The sequence below is a fragment of the Aotus nancymaae genome, unplaced genomic scaffold (genome assembly GCF_030222135.1).
Source record: "Aotus nancymaae isolate 86718 unplaced genomic scaffold, 86718_ANA_hifiasm-v0.15.2.pri h1tg000057l, whole genome shotgun sequence".
NCBI classification, from domain to species: domain Eukaryota; kingdom Metazoa; phylum Chordata; class Mammalia; order Primates; family Aotidae; genus Aotus; species Aotus nancymaae.
This window is the reverse complement of record NW_026988471.1, coordinates 61,841,965-61,863,043: the sequence shown is the minus strand read 5'-3', so window position 1 is coordinate 61,863,043 and position 21,079 is coordinate 61,841,965. Positions and strand designations below refer to the sequence as shown.

Below are 21,079 nucleotides of genomic sequence, written 5' to 3'. Positions count from 1 at the left end.
AAAAGAAAAATATGGCGGCATCACACTACCTGATTTCAAACTATACTATAAGGCCATAGTCACCAAAACAGTGTGGGTACTGATATAAAAATAGGCACACAGACCAGTGGAACAGTATAGAGAACCCAGAAATAAATGCAAATATTTACAGCCAACTGATCTTCAACAAAACAAACAAAAACATGAAGTGGGGAAAGGACACTCTTCCACAAATGGTGCTGGGATGATTGGCTAGCCACATGTAGGAGAATGAAACTGGATCCTCATCTCTTACCTTATATAAAAATTAACTCAAGATGGATTAAGGACTTAAACCTAAGACCTGAAACTACAAATATTCCAGAAGATAATAACATTGGAAAAACCCTTTCAGACTTTGGCTTAGGCAAAGATTTCATGACCAAGAACCCAAAAGCAAATGCAATAAAAACAAAGATAAATAGCTGGGACCTAATTAAACTAAAGAGCTTCTGCATGGCAAAAGCAACAGTCAGCAGAGTAAACAAACAACCCACGGAGTGGGAGAAAATCTTCACAATCTGTACATCTAGCAAAGGACTAATATCCAGAATCTACAACAAACTCAAATCAGTAAGTAAAAAACAAGCCCATCAAAAAGTGAGCTAAGGACATGAATGGACAGTTCTCAAAGGAAGATATACAGATGGCCAACAAACATATGAAAAAATGCTCAGCATCACTAATGATCAGGGAAATGCAAATCAAAACCACAGTGCAATACCACCTTACTCCTGCACGAATGGTCACAGTAAAAAATTCAAAAAAACATAAATGCTAGCATGGATATGGTGAAAGGGAACACTTCTACACTGCTGGTGGGGATGTAAAGTAGTACAGCCATTATAGAAAACAGTGTGGGGAGTCCTTAAAGAACTCAAAGTAGAACTACCATTTGATGCAATGGTACTATTGCAGTCCCACTATTGGGTGTCTACACAGAGGAAAAGAAGTCTTTACTGAAAAAAGATACTTGCACATGCACAATTCACAATTGAAAAATCATGGAACCAACCCAAATGCCCATCAGTCAACAAGTGGATAAAGAAACTGTGGTATGTATATACAATGGAATACAATGCAGCCATAAAAAGGAATGAATTAATTGCCTTTGCAGTGACCTAGATGAGATTAGAGATTATTATTCTAAGTGAAGTAACTCGGTAATGGAAAGCCAAACATTGTATGTTCTCACTAATATGTGGGAGCTAAGCTATGAGGATACAGTGGCATAGAGTGATACAATGGACTTTGGTGACTTGCAGGGGAAGAGATGGAGGAGGTGAGGAATAAAAGAGTACAAATACGGTGCAGTGTATACTCATTTGATGGATGCACCAAAATCTCCCAAGTCATCACTAAAGAACTTACTCATGTAACCAAATACCATCTGTACCCCAATAACTTATGGAAAAATTCATTCATTATTCATTAAAATAAAAAATAAAATAGCAATATCTGGTGTTGTCAAGGGTGCAAGGAAATGGGTACTGGTATACACTGCTGAGCATGCAGACATCAGCACAACCTCTCTACGGGACAGCTTGACACTGTGCATTGAAAGAGTTAAATGTGAACTGTAATTCACCCTCTGGAAATTCATTCTAAAAAGATAATTAAAGATGGGTACAAAAATTTAATCATAAGGATGCTCACTGCAGTACAATTTTTATTACAAATAAAAGTTGGAAGTAATCTAAATCACCAAACAGAGGAGTGTTAAATAAACTATGTAAACCAAAAAAATAAATTCATACAGACCCATAAAAGAGCCCAAATGGCCAAGGCAATCCTAAGGAAAAAAAAAAAAAAACTGGAGGCTGGAGGCATCATGACTACAGGGCTGCAGTAACCACAACAGCACGGTACCTGTACAAAAACAGACACACAGACCAATAGGACAGAATAGAGAACGCAGAAATAAGACTGAACACCTACAACTATCTGATCTTCAGAAAACCTGAGAACAACAAGCAGTGGAGAAAGGATTTTCTATTCAATAAATAGTTCTGGGATAACTAGATAGCTATATACAGAAAACTGAAACTGGACCCCTTCTTTAGATCATACACAAAAATTAACTCAAGGTGGATTAAAGACTTAAATGTAAAACCCAAAACTATAAAAAGCCTGGAAGAAAACCTAGGTAATACCATTCAGGACATAGGCATGGGCACAGACTTCATGAGGAAGACACCAAAAGTAATTGCAACAAAAGCAGAATTGACAAATGGGATCTAATTAAACTAAAAAGCTTCTGCACACCAAAAGAAACTATCAACAGAGTATACAGATAACCTACAGAATGGGAGAAAAATTTTGCAAACTATGAAGCTGACATATATCCAGCATCTATAAAGAACTTAAAGAAATATACAAGAAGAAAAAAATAACCATTAAAAGTGGGCAGCAGACATGACAGACACTTTTCAAGAGAATCATACATGCAGCCAACAATTATGAAAAGCTCAATATCACTGATTATCAGAGAAATGCAAATCAAAACCACAATGAGGTAACACTTCACACCAGTCAGAATGCTTATTATTAAAAAGGCAAAAAGTAACAGATGTTGGCAAGTTTGTGGAGAAAAAGAAATGCTTATAAACTGTTAGTGGGTGTGTAAATTGGTTCAACCATTGTGGAAGACACTGTGGTGATTCCTCAAAGTCCTAAAGACAAAAATGCTATTTGACCCAGCAATCCCATTACTAAGTATATACTGAAAGGAATATAGATCATTCTATTATAAAGACACATATATGCTTATGTTCACTGCAGCACTATTTACAATAGCAAAGACATGGAGTCAACAACCTAAATGCCCATCAATGATAGAGTGGATAAAGAAAATGTGGTACCATGTAATACTATGCAGTCATGAAAAAGAACGAGATCATGTCCCATGCAGGGACATGGATGGAGCTGGAAGCCATTATCCTAAGCAAATTAATGCAGGAACATAAAACCAAATACTGCATGTTCTCACTTACAAGTGGTAGCTAAATGTTGAGAACGCATGAACACATAGAGGGAAACAATACAACATGAAGCCTACTGGAGGGTGGGAGGTGGGAGAAGGAAGGGGATCAGGAAAAATAACTCATGGGTACTACGCTTAATACCTGGATGATGAAATAATATGTACAACAAACCCCAAGTCCCCATAACACAAATTTACCTATGTAACAAATCTACACATGTATTCCTGAACTGAAAAGTTAAAGAATATTTGTTTATACTCCTTCCCCTTCCCCTGTAAAATGCACATAAATAAAATGCACAAATCTTAAGTGTTCCATTAAGTGCCTGTATATAATACGTAATATATATTATTTTATTATACCCATATTATAATAGATTCTCTCCTTCTCTTCCTCCCTCCCACCCCTATCAATCCCTGCAGGACTTTTTTCCCAAACAATTTTCTTTAAATTTCACATTCTGCTCACACCCATAGTTATTTTATGGTTAAAGTAAACAGTAAATTATTTTTAAATCACTACTTATTTTAACCATGACCTAGCTTTAGGCTTCATCAGATTATAAACTTTAAGAAAATTGTTTGGGTAAAAGTCCTCTGAGAAATACATATAGTAATTCCAGTATAAAGTTCTCTGACACTTCGAATTAGTTTACTAAATCTTTGGTATTACAATGGCTACATTTTTAATAGTATACATTACTGCCTGTTTACTTTTCAAGAAAAAGTATGTCCCTCAAATTTCCTTGTTCAGTGCAGTGGCTCACGCCTGTAGCACTTTCCTACCACTTTGGGAGGCTAAGGTGGAAGGATGACTTAAGGACAGGAGTTTGAACCAGCCTGGGCAACAGAGCAGGACCCCATCTCTAAAAAAACACTTTTTTAAATTAACCAGACATGGTACACATGCTTATAGTCCCAGCTACCCAGAAGGCTGAGGCAGGAGGATTGCCTGAGCCAAGGAGTTAGAGGCTGCAGTGAACAGTGATCACGCATCTGCACTCCCACCTGGGTGACAGAGTGAGACCCTGTCTCAAAACCAAAACAAAACAAAACTTAATTTCCTTGTTCACATTTTATTTTGTGGAAAAACATAAAAAGAGAATTATGTTGCCATAATTATGAGAATTTTATCAACTTGAAATAACAACATTTGGCCAGGCACAGTGGCTCACACCCTTAATCCTAGCACTTTGGGAGGCCAAGGTGGGCAGATCACCTGAGGTCAGGAGCTCAAGACCAGCCTGGCCAACATGGTGAAATCCCATCTCTACTAAAAATACAAAAATTAGCTGAGCATGGTGGTGCATGCCTGTAATCCCAGCTACTCAGGAGGCTGATTCAGAAGAATCACTTGAATTGAGGTGGCAGTGAGCCAAGATCATGCCACTGCACTCCAGTCTGGGCAACAGAACAAGACTTCATCTCAAAATTTAAAAAGAAATAATAATATTTAAGGAAGAATTATATTAGCCTTTGTGAAAACAAAAAATGTTCTGACAGTGCTTGGCTAATTCCTCCTTAAAGTTCATAGACCACATTCACAGAGATCTTAAAAGCATCACATGCCCTGCAATTTTGTAGACTATTCTCTGATGGATGTGGTCCATTTTAAGATTTCTGTACACTTTATCCAGAGCTTTTTGTTTTATTCAAGACAGGGTCTGGCTCTGCCACCTAGGCTGGAGTGCAGTGGTATAATCTCAGATCACTGCAACTTCTACCTTGTGGCTTTAAGTGATCCTCCCACCTGAACCTCCCAGGTAGCTGATACTACAGGCTGGTGCCACCATGCCTGGCTAAATTTTTTATTTTTTATAGAGATGGGGTTTCACCTTGTTGCCCAAGCTAGTCTCAAACTCCTGAGCTCAAGCAGTCCACCTGTCTTGGCCTCCCAAAGAGCTGGGGTTACAGATGTGAGCCACAGCACCTCCCAATCTTGAGCTTTGAAAAACACATTTAAATGGACCTTCACTGAGATACACAGTAGTTTCTCTACAGTCAGCCACAATGAAGAAAAAATTAGGAAATTCACAATTTTTTAAATCTATACTTCAGAGATGGACATAATACTGATAATCAGAAGCTATCAGAGGTCACTAATGAATGAAGCAATCTGCATATGTGAATTTCACAAGTTTCATATTTGATACCAAGAACAAAACGTTCTCAGAATTGCACATTAAGACTACCAGTGTTCACAGTGCTCATAGTATATGTAAAGTATCTAAAACCTTTGAAAACCCAGCATACTATGAAAACAATATGTGTACATGTACATACGTGTGTGTGTGCATGCGCGTGTGTGCATATATATAAATTTACTAAGTACTTTTCTGGCATTCTGTGAAACTTAGCCAGAATTTAATTTTTATTTCTCAACATGCTGAGTAGGTATTATTGATCATAATTGTGATCCATTATATTGTAGCAGGAAAGGATTTAAGAGTTAAATCATAGAAATAAAATATGAATTTTGGAGAAAAACAAAATAAAACTGGGGAAGAGAGGTACTACAGAGAAGTTACATTCTATGACCACAGAAGTGAAATGAGCAAAATAACAAGGATTAGACCAGGTGGGATTAGAATTTCACTAAAGTCCTCACACTGCATATATTATTCAGGGTTGCATTGACAATGAAGTTCCCTTCCCAAGCAATAAGGAAACCATATACAACCAAAGTAAACAATGATTAGGAAAAGAACCCCTAGGAAGAATGATATCAGCAAAATGGTGACTAAGAATGGCCAGGCGTGGTGGCTCACGCCTGTAATTCCAACACTTTGGGAGGCCAAGGCAGGTGGATTACAAAGTCAAGAGATCGAGACCATCCTGGCCAACATGGCAAAGCCCAATTTCTACTAAAAATACAAAAAAAGAAAAATTAGCTGGATGTGGTGGTATGCTTCTATAGTCCCAGCTACTCAGGAGGCTGAGGCAGGAGAATCACTTGAACCCAGGAGGTGGAGGTTGCAGTGAGCTGAGATTGCACCACTGCACTCCAGCCTGGCAACTGGGCAAGACTCCATCTCAAAAAAAAAAAAAAAAAAAAAAAAAAAAAAAAACGAAGCTTCAGGCCCTCATACTCCTTAATAAACATTAAAGAAACAACTGTACACTGGCTAAATAACTTTACAGGAACTCTGGAAAACAAACAGTCAAAGGTTTACAGAAACCAAGTAAACAATCAAGAAATGGCTACATTCAATCCAAGACTGGGTAATTATTATAAAGGAAAGAAGCTTAGTTAACTCACAGTTCTGCATAGCTGGGGAGACCTCAGGAACCTTATAGTCATGGCAAAAGGCAAAGGAGAAGCAGACACCTTCTTTACAGGGCAGCAGGACAGAGTGAGTGGCAGCAGGGGAAATGCCAGATGCTTATAAAACCTTCAAATCTCGTGAGAACTCACTATCATGAGAACAGCATAGGGAATACTGCCCCAATTATTCAATTATCACCTCTTGGTCCCACCCTTGACACATGGGGATTACAATTCAAGGTGAGATTTGGGTGGGGACACAGAGCCAAATCATATCACCATCCCCTGAACCAGAAAGAACAAGGCTGACCTTATTTGCAACATTCTAACTTGTATGGAGGCTGCCTGAATAATTGATCCCTTATTCACCTAACTCAGATCTCAGCTGGGAGACAAGCATGGCTTTAATCTCAGATGAGGAGAAGCAGTAGTCATGGCTCAGGAAAGCCACAGAGAGACTGACCCTACAGATGCCTGGGGCAAAAGATTATAAGGTGGAGACATATGACAGACCATTAAGACCCCACAAAGATCTCTTGGGAAATTTAAGACAATTAAAAGCAATCATCTATACAGAGATTCAAAAAAACCACAAACAGGCCCAGGCAAGATGCATGCTCAGTAAAGACCTAAAGATCTTTAGCTTTCTCTTTGATGTGATCTCAAAATTCAGAAGCAAGGCCAAGATAATTAGGAAAGGACTTCCATAGCAAGGAGCCAGTCTACAGAGAATGGGAGAAGTAGCTGGATCTTTTTTTTTTTCAAATCCCCAACATACTCATTGTAAATTTAAAACCCCAAAATCACAATGTATAAAAAGAAACAGGGAAACATGGAACATTCAATAATGATAACAAATTAGCAGAAACTATCCCTGAAAAAATACAGGTATCACACTTACTAGAAAAAGATTTTCAAACGGTTGTTTTAAATATGTTCAAACAGTAAAGAACAACATGGACAGAGACCTAAAGGAAATCAGGTAAACTGTATGAACAAAGGAGAATATCAACAGAGATAGAAATTATTAAAAGAACTAAACAAATTCTGGAAATGAAAAATACAATGGGCACGTTGGGATAGTCAAACTTAAAAATTCACTAAAGGGATTCAACAGCAGACTTGGACAGAAGAAAGAATAAACAAGCTTAAAGATAACTTGTTTGAAATTATCAAGTCTGAGGAGCAAAAAGAATAAAAAAGTGAACAGCGCTTAAGAGACTTACGAGACACTATCAAGCAGGACAATATATGCATTATGAAGATCCCAGAAGGAGAAGACAGTAAGAAAAATGTAGGGAACTTATTTGAAATATAATGGCCAAAAACTTCACCAATCCTTACATTTTACCACAATAAAAAATCAAGGAGACTTAAACAGAAGACCTAACACCATAAAAGCCCTAGAAGAATATCTAGGCAAAACCATTCAGGACATTGGTATAGGCAAGGACTTCATGACCAAAACACCAAAAGCATTGGCAACAAAAGCCAAAATAGACAAATGGGACCTAATCAAACTCCACAGCTTCTGCACAGCAAAAGAAACAGTCATTAGAGTGAATCGACAACCAACAGAATGGAAAAAAATTTTTGCAGTCTACCCATCTGACAAAGGGCTGATATCCAGAATCTACAAAGAACTAAAACAGATTTACAAGAAAAAAACAAGCCCATTCAAAAGTGGGCGAAGGATATGACACTTTACAAAAGAAGACATACATGAGGCCAACAAACATATGAAAAATGCTCATCATCTTTTTGACAAAATCCTAACGAGAATAGACAATTTAGAGAGGAATATAAGTGAATTAATGGAACTGAAGAATACAATACGTGAACTCCGCAAAGTATGCACAGGTTTTAACAGTCGAATTCATCAAGCAGAAGAAAGGATATCAGAGGTCGAAGACCAACTTAATGAAATGAAATGAGAAGACAAGATTAGAGAAGAAAGAGTAAAAAGGAATGAGCAAAGTCTCCAAGAAATATGAGACTATGTGAAAAGACCTAATTTACGTTTGATAGGTGTACCTGAATGTCATGAAGAGAATGAATCCAAGCTGGAAAATATTCTTCAGGATATTATTCAGGAAAACTTTCCTAACCTAGTAAGGCAGGACAATACTCAACTCCAGGTAATACAGAGAATACCACAAAGATATTGCTCAAGTAGAGCAACCCCAAGACACATACTCGTTAGATTCACCAGAGCTGAAATAAAGGAGAAAATTCTAAGGGCAGCTAGAGAGAAAGGTCAAGTTACCCATAAAAGGAAGCCTATCAGACTCACAGCAGATCTCTCAGCAGAAACTTTACAAACTAGAAGAGAGTGGGGGTCAATATTCAATATCCTCAAAGAGAAGAATTTCAACCCAGAATCTCATATCCAGCCAAACTAAGCTTCATAAATGAAGGAAAAATAAAATTTTCGTGAACAAGCAAGCACTCAGAGATTTCATCACCACCAGGCCTGCTTTACAGGAGCTTCTGAAAGAAGCACTATACACAGAAAGGAACTACCAGTATCAGTCATCCCAAAAACTTACCAAAAGGTAAAGAGTATCTCCATAATGAAGAATCTATATTAACTAATGGGAAAAATAGCCAGCTAGCATTAAACGACAATATTAAACTCACAAATATCAATATTCTAAATTTAAATGGATTAAATGCCCCAATCAAAGACACAGACAGGCAAATTGAATAAAAAGTCAAAACCCATCGGTACGCTGTATCCAGATCCATCTCATAAGCAAGGACATACTAAGACTTAAAACAAAGGGTTGGTGGAAGACGTACCAATCAAATGGAGAACAAAAAAAAAAAACAGGAGTTGTAACTTTCGTCTCTGACAAAATAGACTTTAATAGTGACAAAGACTAAAAGAAACAAAAAAGGACATTACATAATGGTAAAAGGATCAATGCAACAACAGGAGTCAATGATCACAAATATATATGCACCCAATATAGGAACACCCAGATACGTAAGACAAGTTCTTAATGACTTATAAAGAGACTTAGACTCCCGCAGAATAATAGCGGGAGACTTTGACACCACATTGTTAATATTCGACGGATCAGTGAGATAGAAAATTAACAGGGACATCTATGATTTGAACTCAGACCTGGAACAAGTAAACTCAGTGAATATTTATAGAATTCTTCACCCCAGGTCCATAGAACATACATTTTTCTCAGTATCACATTACACCTATTTTGAAAGTGACCACATAATTGGAAGTAAATCACTATTCAGCATTTGCATAGCATTTCACAGACTTAAATGAAATATTGGTTGGCTGTTTGTTATTTTCTTCCCTTACTCCTTCCTGTCTTTGCTGTTAAGCACAATTATCAGCATAAAAGAGGTTTTTAATACCTATTTTTAGATTGCATTCCAGCCTGGGCAATAGTGCAAGACTCTTGTTCTCTCTCCTCCTTTCTCTTTCTTTCTTCTCTTTTTCTCTTCCTCCCTCACTTCCTCTTTCCCTCCCTCTCTCCCTCCTTCCTTCCTTGATAAAAAAAAAAAATGCTCATCATCACTGGTCATTAGAGAAATGCAAATCAAAACTACATTGAGATACCATCTCACGCCAGTTAGAACCGCGATCATTAAAAAATCTGCAGATAACAGATGCTGGAGAGGATGTGGAGAAATAGGAACACTTTTACACTGTTGGTGGGAGTGTAAATTAGTTCAACCATTGTGGAAGACAGTGTGGCGATTCCTCAAGGACCTAGAAATAGAAATTCCATTTGACCCAGCAATCCCATTACTGGGTATATATCCAAAGGATTATAAATCCTTCCACTATAAGGACACATGCACATGAATGTTCATTGCAGCACAGTTTACAATAGCAAAGACCTGGAACCAACCGAAATGCCCATCGATGATAGACTGGACAGGGAAAATGTGGTACATATACACCATGGAGTATTATGCAGCCATCAAAAACGATGAGTTCGGGTCCTTTGTAGGGACATGGATGAACCTGGAAACCATCATTCTCAGCAAACTTACACAACAACAGAAAATCAAACACCGCATGTTCTCACTCATAGGCGGGTGTTGAACAATGAGAACACATGGACACAGGGAGCGGAGCATCACACACTGGGGTCTGTAGGGGGGAAATAGGGGAGGGACAGCAGGGGGTGTGGAGTTGGAGAGAGATAGCATGAGGAGAAATGCCAGATATAGGTGATGGGGAGGAAGGCAGCACATCACACTGCCATGTGTGTACCTATGCAACAATCTTGCATGTTCTTCACATGTACCCCAAAACCTAAAATGCAATTTAAAAAAATAAATAAATAAAAAATAAAGGAAAGAGAAAAGAAAGGAATGAAACCACTAGTGGTCTAGGTACCTCTTGGAAACATTCTAGAAAAAAATTGTGCTAATGATAAAAACTGAAGGAAAGAACTGAATTCTCCTTTAAGCTTTAATAGGTAAATTTAGAGGTTATCTTGGGGCTACATGTTTGAATGAGTTTCTAGGTATGTGGCATACCTCTTATTTCTTCCCACTGACTTTGCTCATAGTCAAGGGTAATAAATCATGTAGTTATATATCTACATTGTCTTGTTTGTACTACTCATTGGCATACTGTCTGAAAAAAACTTATATTTATTTATTAATTTTTCTTTTTTTGAGATGAAGTCTCACTCTGTCACCCAGGCAAGAGTGCAGAGGTGCGATCTCAGCTCACTACAACCTCTGCCTCCCAGATTCAAGTGATTCTCCTGCCTTAGCCTCCAGAGTAGCTGGGATTACACACCACCACACCTAGCTAATTTTTGTATTTTTAATAGAGACAGGGTTTCACCATGTTGCCCAAGCTGGTCTTGAACTCCTGACCTGAAGTGATCTGCCCGCCTTGACCTCCCAAACTGCTGGGATTACAGTCGTAAGCCACCAAGCCCAGCCACAGAAATCTTATATTTAGAAATGGCAGAAACTGATTCTTTTAATATGGAATTATGGTACATATAGTAACCTGCTGCACTTCCTGTTTTTACTATTACCCAAAGAGAGGAGTGATATACATAGAATAGGGAGTGTATGCATAGTATTTACATGTTGACAATTACATTAGTAGAGCGCTAGTGTGTAACCTCTGAAAATGATAAAGTAGTAATTTTTGAGTTCACTAATACTTCTATCATCAGTTTATCAATTTACTTGATGGATGACAGTATCTTCAAGTATTGGTTGAGATGGAATAGTTGATAAATTGTTCTCATATTCTTTCCTCTAAAAAAATGATTTTTTAAAAATATTTTAAATATATCAACATACCTTATCTCAGTATTTATGATCTACTTACTTTCTGAAAGACTTGGGGCATTTCATAATAGTATTTTATATATCATATCTAAAATAAATTATATATACAGCAAAAGTCAATTAAAAAGTTGCAGGCCAGGCATGGTGACTTATGTCTGTAATCCTAGTGATTTGGGAGGCTAAGGCAAAAAGATCACTTGAGCCCAGTAGTTGAGCAACATAACAAGATCCTGTCTTTACAAAAATAAAAAATTTAAAAATTGTCCAGGTGTGGTGGTGCATGCCTGTAGTCCCAGCTACTTGGGAAGCTGAAGCAAGATCACTCAAGCCTAGGAATTCAAGCTATAATTATGCTATGAGCTGTAACTGTGCCACTGTTCTCCAGCCTAGGCGACAGAGCACAACCCTATTTCAAGAAAGAAAAAGGTGCAGAGTAAGTAAGGTTGAATATCAGGCTGTTATATACAAGTTAAAACTGAGTTTAGCTCTGAATTTGGGAAGGCAAAGGCAAAAAAGTGAAATAGGTTTACTTTGAGAAGCATCATGATATAATAGAAAGAATGCAGTATTATAGACCAACTGTCTCAGTCGAGTTTTGTTCCACTACCTCCCCACTGCTATACACCTCTAAAACTGTTTCCTCATCTGTAAAATGAGAATAGTTATGTTTAATCTAGTAATACTATATGATTATTTTGTCCAATTCGGTAATGGGAAACCCTTCTGTTCTAAAACATGGTTATTATAATTATTGACTTAATTTTTTAACATATGCAAATAGTAAATTTATCTGGATGGAAACTTTTTTCAGCACTTTGTATTCACACTCAAGAATGTTTGTGCAGGCCACGTACAGTGGCTCACAACTATAATCCCAGCACTTTGGGAGGTAGAGGCAAGCGGATCACTTGAGGCCAGGAGTTCAAGACCATCCTGGCCAAAATGGTGAAATCCTGTCTCTATAAAAAAATACAAAAATTAGCCTGGCGTGGTGGTGCATGCCTGTAGTCCCAGCTACTCAGGAGGCTGTGGTGGGAGTATCACCTGAGTCTGGGAGGTCGAGGCTGCACTGAGCCTTGATTGTACCACTACACTCCAGCCTGGATGACAGAGTGAGATCTTGTCTCAACAACAACAAAAAATTTATGTAAAAAAAAAAAAACTGAAAAGTGGCCCAGCGTGGTGGCTCATGCCTATAATACCAGCACTTTGGGAGGCCAAGGCAGGCGGATCACCTGAAGTCAAGAACTCAAGACCAGCCTGGGCAACATGGTGAAACCCCATCTCTACTAAAAATACAAAAAAAATTAGCCAAGCGTGGTGGCACGTGCCTGTAGTCCCAGCTACTCAGGAGGCTGAGGCAGGGAGAACTGCTTGAACCCGGGAGGCAGAGGCTGCAGTGAGCTGAGATCGTGCCACTGCACTCTGCACTCCAGCCTGGGCAACAGAGCAAACACTGTTTAAAAAAAAAAAAAAAAAACTGAAAAGCAAGCTGGGTGCGGTAGTGCATGCCTATAGTCTCAGCTCCTCTAGAGGCTGAGGTGGGGAAACTGCTTGAGCCCAGGAGTTTTAGGCCAGTGTGGGCAACCTAGCAAGACCCAATCTCTACCAAAAAAAAAAAATGTTTTTTAACTGAAAAACAAACTAAACATGTCTTAGAGTATTGATTCTAGTCACATAGATGTTTCTTATAACTCTTCTTTGTAAGCTGAAAGAATTATATTAAATCATAATTCACTAAAGGCATTTCTGTGGAAAGGTGAAATGACAAGTTCTAAGTACATTCCTTTCTGATGGTTTGCTTAACACAGAAGTCAAAAAGTTAGCTTATCTATCAACTTGTCTCTCATATGAACCAAAAGCCTCAAGCTAACCTTTGGCAAGTACTAGACTATAGTCAGTTTGAGACTGCATTTTCTACAAAAAATGTCAAGGACCAAACTCTGCAGTGTTGATGAAAAGGAAACCTATACATCATATCAAATATGCAAGAAGCAGAGTTCAATTTCACAGTGTTCAGTAGTGAAACTTGAATAGCTGGTCAACTTACTCAGCAAAGTGTTTCCTGCCACATACGGTGCTTGCTTATAGCATGCTTATAAGCAAAAGCCTTAAATAATAGGAAAAGAGAGAGAGAGAGAGGAGTTAATCATAAAGCATCCTGTGGAACTAGTTTTGTTAGTACATTAAAAAACTCTAGTGAAAAAAAAACACTTCATAGAGAAATAAGAACTAAATTATAATCCCAACTCTGCTACTAAGTGACTTTGGACAAAACACTCAACCCATGTGAGCCTCAGCTTGTTAATATGTAAAATAAAAGAATTTCAGATTAGGGAGTTTTAAGGTTTCTTCCATCCCTAAAATATTATACTTCTGGCATGTAATTATTATTAAACCAAATCAGAAACTTCACAAGAGACCATCAGTAACACAGACGAAACCTAACGTAATAAACTGTGAGATGATCACTTATTAAAATTCAAAAATCTGTATTAAGTGAGCAACAGATCAAAATCCAGTTTATAGCAAAGCAAAGCTTAACTTGTCTACTGAATTTACTTACAAAAGTCTGTGTACATTTAAAGGAAAGTAACCTGATATCACCCAACATTAGGTAACAGCAAAAGGGTGTGGCTCCGAAAATACACTTAACCATATGTAGAAATCAGTGAGGGACTGGGGAAAACCCTTTTGTTGTTGTAAAATTACTACAAGAATTAACATGTAGCTTCATTGAGTCAAGGCTCAGCACAATTTCAACACATTTTAAAAAAATGAAGATCAGTCTTCCTTGGAACCATAACTTCCTATTATTGAACAAAATCACCTCCTCCCATACTAAGAAACAAACAAAGCAAAACCACCAATTCTACAGTGTTTATCCAGAAGCTTAAAATTTCATAAGCTTTTCGTCCAATAATTCTATTTCTACAGTTCTATACCAAGGAAATAATCCTACAAACAGAAAAAAAAAAAAATCATGCCTAAGAATAGCTATCATAGGGTTATTTATGAAAAAGAAGAAATTGGAAACAATATAAGTATAACCAAAAAAGGAATGGTTAAATAAAGCTATAGTATTTAATGGAATAAAATTCAGCCATTAAAAACAGACTACGTAGAAAGTGAAAAGTTATGAAGTGTTGTGAGGCCAAAAAAAGAAAGAAAAAGGAAAGATATAGAATTATATATACAATAGAATTCAAGCTGCGTTTAAAGTAAACAAATAAAATATATATGTGGAGAAAAAGACTGAAAACTAATTCATGTTAACCATAGTTTTATATGCTTGGTAGGACTATGGGTAAATTTTCATACTTTCCTGTTTTCCAAATTTTATTTAATGATGTTTTATTTCAAATAATGTTTAAAAAATTGAATATAAATTATTTTACAAATCTTCAAAATATCCCTCTAAGGTACACAGAGTATAAGTCAAGGTTATTTAGCATGGAAACCTTGGAAATGCCCTGAAATCTTTTGTTGTTTTTTTTTTGAGACAGAGTTTTAGTCTTCTTGCCCATGCTGGAGTGCAATAGCACTATCTCGGCTCACTGCAACCTCTGCCTCCCGGGTTCAAGTGATTTTCCTGCCTCAGCCTACCAAGTAGCTGGGATTTCAAGCATGTGCCACCACACCTGGCTAATTTTTTTGTATTTTTAGTAGAGATAGGGTTTCTCCATTTGGTCAGGCTGGTCTCGAACTCTCGAGCTCGGGTGATCTATCTGCCTCAGCCTCCCAAAGTGCTGGAATTACAGACGTGAGCCACCATGCCCGGCCACCCTCAAGTCTTTTTAAAATGCAATGGATTTTAAAGGAAATCCTCCAAAGGAAAATTTTTCGTTTTGTTTTTTTAAATCCTGGAAGATCCTTGAGAAGTTAATTCTATGATTCTTACTTTTTAAAATATAATTCCTAAAGTCAAAGAGGATTAAATCATGGATAGCAGACACTGCATAACATCAACAATAAGGCTGAACCACATGATACTTCTTCTTAGGTATGCCATCAGCCTTCTAGCAACAAGTATATCTAGATATTAGGAAAATAAAATAATTTACCTAGGATCTCTGCCAGTTGATGAACAAGGCCAAAACCGAACTCATTTTCTCAGTGACCATTCCCATGGTATACAAACTAGACTTTGGTATGGTAGTTTATAAGCCAAGAGTTGAAGCTTATGTTTTAAAAATGACAGTGCTTAGTTTTCTTTTTAAATTCAAAGCTACCTAAAACCCCGGAACTTGCCAGCACACACACTCAAGCCCCAGGCACTATTAAATTACACATTCTTCTTGCTACCTGTTTTTCCAGGTTTTTTTTTTTCAATTTTGTATACATCAAGATCTACAGGCACATATATACATACATGTGTTGCCCTTATTTTTAGCCCCATACCTGTTTCCTTTGAGATGTGAGTACTTAAAATAGTATAAATACAGACTTCTGAAAGGCTTCTCTTAGTAATAATTTTTAAGATATAACTTACAGAATAAATTCATTTTTTTAATTATTTTCACCTATACTTTGAGAAAAATGTCTCCAATTATGACATGATAGTTTAAGTGCTATTATCCCTACTCTTTACCTTTCACTTTTCCATTTCAACTGTAAGAAGTTTATCTTCAAATTTTTTAAAATGTCCCCACTGTATTATTTTTCACATAATATCACTCATCTTTAGTCTTATCTTCACACATCATCCAACTTCAAAAGCCCATAAAATCTTCTGTTTTTCTGTAACTGATAGGGATGGGGGCGGATGGGGGAGTGCAAAAGAAAGAACAACAAATGGGAAATAGATGAAGTTCTTGCTAATACTTCTTTTCAGCTTCATAAAATGTTATGAAAGTCTTATAAAACCACAATCTTCTCTATTTTATAAACCATTACCTCAAGCCACTATCAAATACTCAGTAAAACACCAAAGTTAAGAAATATATGCCATATAATACCTTTCAGAACACACAGTACTTTAAAATCACACTGTAGAATCCAAATGACACACAGTTTGCAATTTTTCACTGGAAAAGCTTTCAGATGCTTACAAATTTCAATTAACATCCTGTCCTTTCTTTGCCTTTTAATGCTTATTATTTCTTGACTAATTTTTATGAATATCATATCAAAATTTTGATGATCAAGTCAGATAAGTATACAGTTCTCTTATGTATCTATGGGCAGTGCATTTTAAACTATTTTATTTTGTTTCACTATTTTTAAATACTTAAAAATAGTAAAGATACAAATGTTACTTTTCACTCTGCTTAAACATTATTTTAATTATTTTTATTTGTTTATTTGCAGGAAATCAGAGATGGTAGTTCTCTCAGAATGATTCACTTTGGTCTGGTGTAAAGAATAAGAACAAAAGAAACCTGCCTTTTTCATTTTTTTCATGGCCTGATACAGACTTAAAATCTCCCTGTGTGGATTCTTAACAAGGAGACAGTATGAATCATATGAATTAGTTAAGAGAGTTCTAAGTTGAGTGTTTTCAAAATAAAGTTTTATTATTTCAAAAACATATAGCATAACAGCAAATGATCCTAAGTCTTTAGTCTACTTATTTTCAATAATGAAAACATTTTGAAAGTGTCTTAAATTGTACTTTAATTAGGTGCTACAAAAATAGCATATTTTAACTTTGTTCTCCCAAGTACTTTAAAAAGGGGGCAGTAGGAGGCAAGCATAGTGGCTCATTCCTGTAGTCTCAGTGCTTTAGGAGGCGAAGGCTGAAGGATCACTTGAGCCCAGGAATTCAAGACTAGCCTATGCAACATAGTGAAACGCTGTCTCTAGAAAAATTAGCCAGGCATGGTGGTACATGCTTGTGAAGCTGAGGCAGGAGAACTACTTGAGCCCAGGAGTTCAAGGCTACAGTAAGCCATGATCACACCATCTAACCTGGACAACAGAGAATGACCGTCTCAAGAAAAGAAAAAAAAAAATCCTCTTCTGCTCTTGTTTACATTATTAATTTACATTATAAATACAGTATTTATTATGCAAATGTTTCAGTCCAGACCCATTATTAGAAGATAGTTCTCCATGGTTCTCTCAAATTACTGCTATGAGTAGTGTGCCCTGAATGCCCCTGGGAACACAGATACTGTTTCCCTCTGGAGCAAGGGGCAGGCATATGAGATTTTAGTTCTTTAAGTTCATAATGCCTCTCCTTTACACTGCTCACTCTGTGTGCAGGTGACATCTAGCCCTCTTAACATTGTTCTGTAGGAATAGAGCTCAGAGAATCCATTAAAAAAAAAGAAAAGAAAAAATGCGAATACCCTGGCTACTATCATTTGTCTCTGACTCAGCAGTCTCATGTCTTCTACCAGCAACCATGAAACTATAGTGTGGTAACTTGTTTGCTAATAAAGAGGATAAAATCTCATACCCTTCACAGTTCTGACACCCATTCTTTAGCAGATAACCAATATTTCACAATTATAGACATCTATAATAATCAACATTGTTTACTGCTATACAATTACATTATATAATTAAACCTTAGAGTTAAAAGTTAATAAGATTGGAGGCTTTTATATTTCAGATTTTTCTACTTCCCATTTATCTGTACCTCTACCAGAGGATATGACCAAAAAAGATGAAACTCAAATTACATGTTTTTCATTTTGTTATTGTTCTGAAAAAATTTTAATAATGTATAACATTTAAGACAAACTAAAAAGAGATATAGAGTTACCAGCAAATTTTCATTTTACTATTCCCATTCTTCTTTATCACACAGATAATCAAAACTTAACTAATTTTTAGAGAAAAATTGTTATAAAAAAATAGGATTTTGTCAAGATTGCAAAATTTTCTCCAGATTTTCTTATAGTCATTAACCCAAAATACCTTTCCTGTGATATTAAATATAAAATATAGATATTGATACAGCTATGTTCTGTATAATAATAATAATGTTTGCAGGTTATCTGGGTGAAAATTAAACAAATCATAGTTCTTAAAGTGCCCATTTTCCCCACTTCACATATCTCTAGAAAAATTAACTCATATCTACAGAAAACCAACTTTAGACAGTAGTAAGAATATATTATGATCTTTGATAATGTCCATGATTTATAAATGCTGTTATTTCCCAGATGTTGTCAATCTGAGAATGTTTATTAAACATTCCAGTAAATTGATATTCCTGCTTTGCTAGAACCTGAAAGGATTATGAAGCTACCATAGCTCTAAAGAAGAGTGGTAGAGGAACAGCTAGGTAGTATCTGTCCTAGCACTGACAGGTTCACAGTGTCCTTTCAGGAACAGACCCATGAGCTTTTTCAACTATTTTCCAGATTTCTCAGATCTGAAGTAATTTTCACAGTAATTTATATTAGCTATCACATGTGTCTTATTGCTAGAACAAATTTTGTTTGGAATGCTAATGTCTAAAAGTTTTTGCTTCATTAAAAGGCCATGTAAGCACATACATAACCTATGTAACCTTCACATTCTGCACATTTACCCCACTACTTAAGGTATAATAAGATAAATAAAAAGTAATTTATAGGAGAAATAAAAGGATTTTAACATAGTATAAATATTAATGTTTAGGCCGATATGAACTTGAAAACATAATAAATTTGGATTTTCAATTTGTAATTTTTTTAAAAAGGCCATGTATCCAAAAATTGGTATTATACTTTCTTCTTTCTATCTTGAAATGTTTATGAAGAGTTAAAATTATACCACTCTCTACTGCGAGTTTGATCAGAGCTACAACATGCATGGCCCTGTACTAGACACTGTACATAGGTATTCTCAATGAAAAGTTCCCCAAAACTCAGTGAGGAAGATACATCATCAACATCCCACTCTTGTCGATGAGGAAATCTAATGACACTTCTAGCACCAATTTCACCTAGAAAGGACAGAGGAGACTGGCCTCCCCCACCACAGTGTGCCAAGTGGAGTTTTTGAGCTGGCCTGCACTGCCCTCAAGCAGCTGAAGGGTCCTGTGTACACTCAGGAGAAAACTGCTGGTGTACAGCTTCTATAAACAGCCCACACAAATCAATTGCAACATTGCTGCCCTCCAGCCTCAGATGTGAAAGCCAAGGCCAAGTGGGAGGCATGTAATGTGAACAAAGGAATGTCTAAGATGGACATCATGAGGATCTATGTTGCCAAAGTGGAAAAGCTGAAGAAGAATGAGGCTGGCTAAGGACACATTGGCAGACACAAGGAAGCAGCATGGCTCCTCTGGTACAGAATGCTCTTCTTAAAAAACCTTGATGGCTGAAATGTTCTGAAACAATAGCAAGGTTAGCTGAGACATCAATAAATCACTTAAACTGCATGAGAGTGACTGTCTGCTGTTGGAAAAGAGAAACACAGTGACTGTGAGTGCTAGGGAGGTAACCAAATATACAAACTGGTTTTTTGTATGGTTTTTGAGTGGAGTTCCCAGCCTTCCTATTACAAGAGATAGGTAGGCATTTGGCAGGAGCAGAGTGGTTAGGGGGAGAATGTGCTGTGGAAATGTCCAAGGGCTGAGGTCAGTGAAACCATTCTCCAGTGACAGCCTCTTGGGAGGCTGAGGCCATAACGCTTTATCTCTTCAGGATTGATTCACTAATAACACTACAGAGGGGAAAGGGACTCTCCTCCAAAAAGCTAAAGTCAAGACCAAAAGCTTCCACTGAGACACAGGCCCTAAGAAGTTAATGTTTTTAGGGAGACCAAGTTTTTAGTGATAATGTGGTGAAACAACTGACACAGCACAACACAACAGCTGAGAAACAATGGTGCACGTAGTGTCAAAATACCAGCCTCAGAAAGACTCATTGAAGACCTAGCAACCAAAATTTTCTTGGGATTATTCTATACCCAACCCTGGTTTCTGCTTGGGGATGTTTGTGGGACAATATGCATATGTATTTATATGTGGGATTTGTTGCAAGAACACAACACACACCTTTAAGCTAAGTGCCAGAGTGTTTGAGCCCAACTTCTGATCCTTACTGTCCATTAACATGGAGGCGTCAATGCACAACCGTTATGCCTGATGACTAGAGTATGGAGTGCTAAATGGTATTCAAAGAAGGAGGTCTACAGTGACATGAGATTTCCTGGTACTTCTCTTTAATTAAAAATTATTTTTCTGCTGGGTGCAGTGACTCACGCCTGTAATCCCAGCATTTTGGGAGGCTCAGGTGGGCAGATCACGAGGTTGAGAGATCGAGACCACCCTGGCCAACATAGTGAAACCCTGTTTCTACTAAAAATACAAAAAAATTAGCTGGGCATGGTGGCATGCACCTGTAGTCCCAGCTACTCGGGAGGCTGAGGCAGGAGAATCACTTGAACCCAGGAGACAGAGGTTGTGGTGAGCCAAGATCATGCCATTGCACTCCAGCCTGGGCAACAAGAGCAAAACTCCATCTCAAAAATACATACATATATATATATTTTTTTTTTCTTAGATAATGACATCAAGTCAGCTCCAGTTCTTGATGGGAGTAGTAACAAGCAACAACTGTAAAAACTTCAGA

At 37.1% G+C, this 21,079-nt stretch overlaps 1 protein-coding gene across 9 annotated transcripts in view; it reads left to right on the top strand.

Moving 5' to 3' along the window:
• Window positions 1–19,868, top strand: part of WDPCP (WD repeat containing planar cell polarity effector) — a 783,785-nt gene extending 763,917 nt beyond the window's left edge. For all 9 annotated transcript variants that reach the window (XM_064364171.1, XM_064364170.1, XM_064364169.1 and 6 more), the window contains one exon: window positions 16,875–19,868. In XM_064364171.1, coding sequence (XP_064220241.1) covers window positions 16,875–16,925 — 51 coding nt within the window. In that variant the 3' untranslated portion in view covers window positions 16,926–19,868. The remainder of the gene's footprint in view (window positions 1–16,874) is intronic.
• The last annotated feature ends 1,211 nt before the right edge of the window (window positions 19,869–21,079 follow it).